The 8,561-nt window shown below is 52.7% G+C and overlaps 2 protein-coding genes across 3 annotated transcripts; both read right to left on the reverse strand.

Annotated features, from left to right (window-relative positions):
- Positions 1 to 11: 11 nt before the first annotated feature.
- Positions 12 to 2,299, reverse strand: LOC120598050 (UL16-binding protein 1-like). Of its 2 annotated transcripts, XM_039856790.1 has the most exons (3): positions 2,114 to 2,299; positions 537 to 788; positions 12 to 301 (listed from the first exon to the last, which is right to left on the reverse strand). In XM_039856790.1, the coding sequence occupies exons 1-3, from the start codon at positions 2,196 to 2,198 to the stop codon at positions 159 to 161; spliced, it is 480 nt and encodes a 159-aa protein (XP_039712724.1). In that variant the 5' UTR covers positions 2,199 to 2,299; the 3' UTR covers positions 12 to 158. The 2 variants fall into 2 exon arrangements, with proteins under 2 accessions (XP_039712724.1, XP_039712725.1); XM_039856791.1 differs by lacking the exon at positions 537 to 788.
- Positions 2,300 to 4,265: 1,966 nt separating this feature from the next.
- Positions 4,266 to 7,560, reverse strand: LOC120598051 (UL16-binding protein 1-like). The gene is made up of 4 exons (XM_039856792.1): positions 7,341 to 7,560; positions 6,811 to 7,086; positions 6,014 to 6,146; positions 4,266 to 4,823 (listed from the first exon to the last, which is right to left on the reverse strand). The coding sequence occupies exons 1-3, from the start codon at positions 7,381 to 7,383 to the stop codon at positions 6,031 to 6,033; spliced, it is 435 nt and encodes a 144-aa protein (XP_039712726.1). The 5' UTR covers positions 7,384 to 7,560; the 3' UTR covers positions 4,266 to 4,823; positions 6,014 to 6,030.
- Between the last annotated feature and the right edge of the window lie 1,001 nt (positions 7,561 to 8,561).

The following is an 8,561-nucleotide window of genomic DNA, read 5'->3' on the forward strand; positions in this document are numbered from 1 at the left end:
CATTTCAAGAGACCTACTGCTCAGTTACCTGTTGTGTTCAACGCATTATCCTGGTGATAGCTCATATTCTTAGGCCAACTCTCACACATTTCAGCTGAGTTTGTCTTCAGGAACTCATACACCTCTTTCTCATTGATCAATGTGTTTAACTGCTCGCCTTAAGGACTCAACACTGTCCCGTTTCCGTTCTTTGAGTCAAAATGGAGAGCTTTACTTCCATTGACGTAGAAGTCCCAGGATCCATAGGCATTTCCATTGGCTTCCCGCTGACATGTCATCTCGCCCTTCAGGATGTGAAGATCTGCCCCCCAACACACACAGGAAAGAGGTCAGCCCTGGATCTTTACAGATGCTTTGTCCCTAGCTGGGAGCCAGCCCACTGTACCCTCCTTTTTACCTAATCTTTCTCTGTCCTCTGACTTTTCCCCTAGCTGCTGAGACTCTTCACTGAGACCAATTTCGAATATTTTCATAAATTCAAGCTCCCAATCCCTACAACACCCTTTCTACTTCTGCCCGGGGCCGTTCAAAGTTACTGTTGGTTCTAGAATTTTTTGGTTTCATTTCATGCAGTATCATTTTGAATTTGTCCATCAGATTTTTCAGCTCTTTCTCTACACTACAGGTCTCTGTGACATTCCTAGTTGTCGACAGAAAGTGACAATCGCATTCGGCTTTATGACAACAGGTATAATGCTGTAATGAGCTTCCATTGACCTGGCCTCCAAATTCAAACTGCATGTACACATAAGTAGTAATGGTGAAGTTATAGCAAACAGAGGGAGCATCTGTAAAGGAAAAATGCAAGTGATAATCGGAGTTGGAAGACATGACACACAGGCACCTCTCCCCATCTCTGTGATAGCAAGAGATTCCCTCTGATGGCTGAGCTGGCAGAGAGAGGACTCACCCTGCCCGGCCCCTCCATACTCCAGTGGAAGGCTAGTGTCCCTCCCTTGCTTGAGGTGGACCAGAAGGCCTCTGCCTGGTAAGAAACCACACATATGTCCCCTCCGTCCACCAGGCCAATATACGACATCGGACAGTGCATTACCAATGCAGGGATGTACCAGGCTGGCTGAGGGAAGAAGCGGTCTAGGTGCCGGGGAGTGTCAAACAATGTCCAGAGCCCTGCAGGGAGCTGGTAGAGAGTGTACTGGCTGCTTCCGAGAAAGCTGGGTGACGGTGGGCGTGGGGTGACAGACAGCCCAACACTTGAGAAGGGACTGTCGACAGTATGTGTCTCGGGATTTAGCACAGCCCTGGGAGACGGTGCTCACCTACTACTAGAATGGGATTTGGGAATCAGAAAAGGAAATGGCTACATCGCCTGGGAGAGAAAAATCAGTCACTTCCAAGGCAGACACACAGGGAGGGATGAAAAGACTCCACAAAATACGAAAGTCAGAACACACAGAAAATGTCCACCGACTGAGCTCCATGGGAAGGTCCGCAGGACTCTGTGTTCATCAAACTTATGAAGAATGCACGGTGATGATGGGGTTCAAGTTAGGACACCCTAAAGCATGTTACTTTGGTATATTATTTCCAATTGAAGTTATTGTAGAAACAGCAGTGGAAGAAGTACTCTCTGATATACCTTTGTCCCCCTGAAAGCAGGGAATAAATCTCCCATGTGAAAGGTGGGGGGGCGGGGCGGTGATGACGGTTTTAGCGGCGAGTTCAGTGTGAGCAGAGATTGGGTCTCAGGTCTGTGGGTCGCGACTCCGCGGGGACACCCCTGTATTGACGACGTCCCGGATGCCCAAGGCTCGCACTTCCCGAGAAGAGGCCTGTGGGCCAGGGCCGGTGGGGAGGTGCGGCGCCAGAGTATGGCCTCAGAACTTCTAGACGGAAACGTCCCCCGCCTCCCGCCTCCTCCACGCCCGGCATAACTTTTTCACCCAAGCCTTCTCTTTCCCTCCCTCTTCAAGCCTGGAAGGCGACACCAGCCGCCTCGGAGGCAGAAAACCGGAAGAAGCATTGAGGAGGAGGGGGCGGTGCCACTCCGCGGGAAGGTTCCCGAACCCCGGGGGCTTCCCGCCGGGTGCCCGGTCTTTGCCGACCCCGCTCTCTTTCTCCCCGGCCCCGGCTGTGCGCGTCCCGTACTCACTGCCGCCCGCGGCCCAGGCACACTCCAGTAGCAGACGCAGGAAGCGGAGGCCAGAGATGAACTTCTGGCCCGCAGCCCGCGCCATCGCGATATCAGCCCGGAGGGACCCGACTGCGGTGCACAATCGCAATCTAAGCTCCGAGGAGGAAATGAATGCGAGCGGCGCCCAGCTGGGGACGCATCGTGTTGCCCCGCCCACGGCCCGCCCACCTGCTCCGTGGGGACAGGTGCCCGCCCTTCTGCGGATAACCCCTCAGTTCTCCTCCTTCTCTCCATCCTCTTGGCACCGGTCTTGATCCGTCTCCATTCCGGTTTCACATTTATTCTTGCTTTTCTTAAAAGACTCAAGATTTTCCTTCCCGAGAGCACTTCTGTCTTAAGGAAAGGGGCCGAAGACAGCCTGTCATCCTCAACGTGTTTTCTAGTAGTTTCTATCCCAGTGGTGCTCAAGGCCTTTTGTTAAGCAAAGGCATTGCTCTTTGGAATAAATTGGGGGTTTTGAGGTCGGCATTTATATTGCAAAGCACCTACAGGACCCCTTAGAGGCCTCTTATAAGGGTCACCTGGCACTTCAGGCTTCCGGTTCAACAAATGGTGGTTTTATCCTCTTTGGCCTTTTCATGCCCACATTTGGCTCATCCATGCAATCATTCATGCAGCATCCAGCCGCCATGTAACTAACGTGGAGCTCCTCAGGGAGGATCCTGGTCATCAAGGGAAAACGGACACCCCTGGAGTGTGAGAAACGCACCTGATTCTTGGTCGGTGGGTCCTCGTCTTTGCTTATATTTCTGCACTTTCAAAGACAGCGCAGCTGACAGGGAACGAGCCACGGACTGCAGTGCATGGCCCGTGTCTCTCATCAGCGGAGGCCCTGGCCCTGACTTCCGGGAAGGCAGCACAATTAGGGGACCTGTGGTGAGTCCGCAGCCTGGGCAAGCTCAGGGCTACTTGCGGTTTCCCTTCTAAGCTCTTCTCATTCTGTGTTACACGTGCGGCGATGGATGCGTGAAAAGCACAGGCACGTCAGTCAGAACTTCATCCAGACATCGGTTCTTGTCTCTGGAAGTGTCATCTGGGACTTACATTCATTAAAATCAGGTGGAGAGCAATCCGGTGATGGCCACAGGGGAGGGCGTTGGGGGCGCTGGGAGAAAGTGGTGAAGGGTTAAAGAAGTACAAAGTAGTAGTCAGGGGGTCTCAGGGATGAGGAGCAGAGCCTGGGGAATTCAGACAGCAGGAAGGTAATGGCTATGTGCAGAGCCAGAGGGAAAATAGAGTAATCGGGGGGATTGCGTCATAAACTACATGAATGTCTCACCAATGGACTGTACATTTGAAACTAGTAAAAAAAAATCACGTCGGGAGCCAATTATACCAGCTCCTGGGTCTGCTGTGAGATGAGGACCAGGAGTAAGCGCTGAGGTGAGCCAGGGACGCCCAGGTGTCAACAGAGGCTCATCCCCTCCCCCCTGGCCATCTTGCGGGTCTCTAATGCCAGCTTCCTGCCTTCGCCCTGTTCTCCTAGTCGTTTGCCTGGAGGGTGAACCCAGCCTGGAGGGTTGAACCTACCAGGCCCTTCCTGGTGTCCTCCTCCCAGAGATTAAACCCGGGCTCCTGTCACCCCGCCCTGTACATAGGAGTCTCTTCCTACACATGGGTCACCTGGACACACCAGCACGTGGCTGCACCCAAGCCTGTGTCCCCACCCTCTGTGTGTCTCTTCTCTTTCAAACCACCTGGCACAAGGCTCTCCTGTATAGACACTCCAGCGAATCAGTCCAGAACCTTCAATCTCCTCCGCATCCGTCGATTCAGAGTTCGCTGCCATCCCACAGCCCTGGGCTCCAGTAGAGACAGGCGCTCTACCCTGCTACGGGCCTCCTCCACTGCCCCACAGCCTTAGGACAGTGCGGTCTTATTGTCACTTGACCTCATCATCTTCCCTAGGAGAACGTGTGGAGTAGGAGGTCTTAGTCTGTGTTGCTCATTTAGTGGGGAGAAAGTGCAGTGGATGGGGCACGGTGGGACTCAGGGACTCCCCAATGCTCACACCAGGCTAAGACCTCCCAGCAGCCAGGGCCCACCGGTCCCCAACCCACCTCTCATTTCTGCCCACAATACCCGCTGCCCTCATTAGGGCCAAGACAAATATGTATCAAGGGTTACTTTATTGGAGAGCACCTGAGCCATCATTGTGTTAAACTGAGTGGAGATGGGGTTGCAGCCGTGGAGTCGGGGATGGTTTCCCGCGATTTCTTGTGCTGTAAAGTGAGTCCTCATACCTGCGAAGAACCTTCCTTCAGCTCGTATCCTCTAGGTCAGGGGGACCCATATCCCCCCAATCCACCCCAGGACTGGGTACATGGTATCACTCTATGGCCTGAGAGAAACGAGGCTGCACAGCAGGAGGTGAGTGGTGGGCTAGGGAACAAAGTTTCTTCTGTATCTGCAGCCGCTCCCCAGGGCTGGCATCACTGCCTCAGCTCCATCTCAGATCATCAGGCATTAGAGTCTCATAGGGGCACCCATCCAGGGTGACTGAAAGGTTGGGGACAGATGCAATGAAAAACATGTGATGTTACATGTACTCTATCATCGTGATCTCACGGAGTCTAAAAATGAATAGCAGTTATCCAAGGCCGCCAATCAAAATTCACAGTCGCTGAGACAGATACCCTGTACTGGGCTTCCTGAGTGCGTTGCCAGCCTGCAGGAAAGAACAAGTGTTGGTCCCAGTGGCTGAGGAAATCCTGGGTCAGTTCCCCTGGGGCTACTGTACGCAGTCACTCCCCACCTTGTGCCCTGCCGACATGAAGGTCACGTATTTCCCTGCACCTGCCACCTCTGCCTTGGGACCAGCAGCCTGTACCCCTCTCCTCCCCGCTTAGGCACCTAAAGAGTCAGCCCCAGGCCCTGCTACAGACTTTTTGGGCTCAGGCTACAGTGAGTAGTGAATCAATCTACTCCCTTCACTCGGGTGTTGATTCTTCCTGTGATGGGAGGGCCTAAAGGACAAGGTGGGAGCTCTGATAGGTAAGGGGGCTGCATCCTGACACCTCTAGCCTGGGGTGATTCTTCTCACCCGGCCACTTAGCTGGCAGCACACGTAGCTGTCAATATGCCGGTCCCACCCTGCCCCATCCATTCCTGGTCCAGCTCAGCTGTGAGCATCAAGGCAGCTCAGCTCAACCTGTCTCCCTACTCACCTCTGCTCAAGGCAGAGCCTCTCAGTGGCTCTATCTCGAAGCTGGCTGTCAGGTGATTTGTACCTGTGCTCAGCCAGGAATACCAAGTGTTCAATGAGAACTGGCCTCCTTCTAACTCGTTGTGCACGGTCCCTACTGTTTGCCTTCTATCTTGCATCCCGTCCATGATGCTGCTTTCTCTGGGAACACGGCCCTAAACTCCAGGCTTTTGAGTTGGGTCTGCAAGGCCTTCCACCCCCCATCCTGGGATTAGACCCAGGCCTCTCTCCTCTTAGTCCCCTGGATGAGTCCGCTTCCCCTGAACACATCACACGGAGCCACCATGCAGCTCTCCCCTGAATGTGAATACCCCCATACCGTGTGTGCCTGCTGTCCCCACACCACACACACTGGGCCCAAACAGACTCTCCAGACACAGAATCTGAGTCAGGACTGAAATGGCTAAAGGCCGTGAGCCTTGCTGTGGGCCCCTCCCCCTTCCTATTGGCATTGACAGTGAGGAGATATCAGAACTCAGGGCTGAGCTTGTCCACGTTATGCTGTCACAGGATGTGACGTATCTTTGGCGTGGTCTCATTTCCATGTCGAGAAGGTTCAGCAGGGGTTTAGGTGTTGGGCAGAAAATTCATCTTTCCCTGTTCTCACTCCAGGCCATTACCTCTCCACTTCCCCCTAAATTCTGTCTCAGTACCTGTTACTGCAAAGGACTCAGCCTGTGATTCCAAACATAATCAAGCAGGTGGGGACCACAAGGAGAGTCCAAATGGTGGATGTGACGGTCGTGGCCTTGGAATGGGCTGTGGCTGAGGCCGTGGTTGGTGGGTCTGCGATGGAAACACAAGAGTGACCGCCATTATCCATGCCCCCAACCTAAGGAGATGCCTCCCCGCTCCCGCTGCCCAGCTAAGCCTACGATGCAGATGGTGCCTCGTCTGCAAATGGCCGCTGCTGGGACAGGTCCTGAGGTAGACAGAAAGAGAAGGGATATGTCCTGTCCTCCAGGGGCTCCCACAGCTAATGGGGGAAGCAAGGGTCCCAGTGTAACCAATCGCTGCTGCCATGACGGAAGAGGAGGTGACACGTGACGAGGCAGGTAGAGAAGTCCTCTCAGGAGCTGACGTTGGGAGTGGTTCGAAGAACCTCCAGAAGTAGACCAAGTGAGACCAAGAAAAAGAAAAGTGATGCTAAGAAGAAGGAACGTCACAAAAAAACACTTCTGGAAGCAGAATGCGGCCCTCCTGTTGGAGTCAGCAAGAAATCCACGGTGAATGGTCTGAAGGCCTGTGCAGTGGGGACGGGATGTAAGAAGTAAGGAGGAAAAGGAAGGATGGTAGGACACGCCTGTGTCCATTATTCTCCCAAGGAGAACTCACTGCGGATGGATCAATGACCACACACACACGCACACGCACACGCGCACACACACACACACACACACAAGCACTGTGGGGTAGGTCAGTTTCATTTCAAGACCTACTGCTCAGTTACCTGTTGTATTCAACTCTTCATCCTGATGATTCCTCATTTTCTCATACCACCTCTTACACATTTCAGTTGGGTTCTTAAGAAGGAAACCAATCACATCTTTGTCATTGTTCAATGCGTTGTTTAACAGCGCACCTTCAGGACTCAACACTGTCCGGTTTCCGTTCTTTGAGTCAGAATGGAGAGCTTTACTTCCATTGATGTAGAAGTACCAGGATCCATAGGCATGTCCATTGGCTTCCTGCTGACATGTCATCTCGCCCTTCAGGGTGTGAAGATCTGCCCCCCAACACACACAGGAAAGAGGTCAGCCCTGGGTCTTTACAGATGCTTTGTCCCCAGCTGGGAGCCAGCCCTCTGTACCCTCCTTTTTACCTGATCTTTCTCTGTCCTCTGTTTTCCCCTAGCTGCTGGGACTCTTGGCTGGGACCAACTTCCAATATTTTCATAAACTCAAGCTCCCCATCCCTGCAACACCCTTTCTACTTCTTCCCTGGGCCGTTCAAACTTACTGCTGGTTGGAGAATACTCACCTGTCATGTCAAGCAGTATCTTTTTCAATTCTTCCGTCAGCATTTTCGGACTTTCTTCCTCTCCGTTACAGGTCTCTGTGGCTTGACTCGTCGTCGACAGAATGTAACAATTGCACTTTGCTTTCTGACTACAGGCATACTGAAGAAATGCCTTTCCATTGACCTGGACTCCAAATTCACACCACGTGTACTCATAAGTAGAAATGGTGAAGTTATAGCAAATGGAGGGAGCATCTGTGAAGGAAAATGTAAGAGACAACTGGACTTGGAAGACATGACACACAGACACCTCTCCCCATCTCTGTGATAGCAAGAGATTCCCTCTGATGGCTGAACTGGCAGAGCAAGGACTGACCCTGCCCGGCCTCTCCGTACTCCAGTGGAAGGCTACTGTCCCTCCCTTGCTTGACAAGGACCAGGAGGTAAGAAACCACACATATGTCCCCTCCGTCCACCAGGCCAATGTACAGCATCGGTCAGTCCATAAGCAATGCAGGGAAGTACCAGGCTGGCTGAGGGAAGAAACGGTCTAGGTGCCAGGGGAGTGTCAAACAATGTCCAGGACCCTGCAGGGAGCTGGTAGAGAGTGTACTGGCTGCTTCCGAGAAAGCTGGGTGACGGTGGGCGTGGGGTGACAGACAGCCCAACACTTGAGAAGGCACAGTAGACAGTACGTGTCTCGGGATTTAGCACTGCCCTGGGAGACGGTGCTCACCTACTACTCGAATGGGTTTTGGGAATCCAGAAAAGGAAATAGGAGAGAAAAATCAGTCACTTCCAAGGCAGACACACAGGGAGGGATGAAAAGGCTCCACAAAATACGAAAGTCAGAACACACAGAAAATGTCCACCGACTGAGCTCCATGAGAAGGTCCGCAGGACTCTGTGTTCATCAAACTTATGAAGAAAGCACGGTGATGATGGGGTTCAAGTTAGGACACCCTAAAGCATGTTACTGCGGTATATTATTTCCAATTGAAGTTGCTGTAGAAACAGCAGGGGAAGAAGTACTCTCTGATATACCTTTGTCCCCCCGAACGCAGGAAATAAATCTCCCATGTGAAAGGTGCCCTCCCCGCACCAGGAGGTACAGAGACATCCTGACACCAGAGCTGGGGGATCCAGGGCCCAGGAGGCTGTATGAACAAGCCTGGCCACTTCCTTACTCATTTACCACCTCGAGCCCAATCCCTTATTCTTGTCAGTTCTTCAATTTTATTG

This window comes from Pteropus medius, unplaced genomic scaffold (assembly GCF_902729225.1).
Source record: "Pteropus medius unplaced genomic scaffold, Ma_sr-lr_union100, whole genome shotgun sequence".
NCBI lineage: Eukaryota > Metazoa > Chordata > Mammalia > Chiroptera > Pteropodidae > Pteropus > Pteropus medius.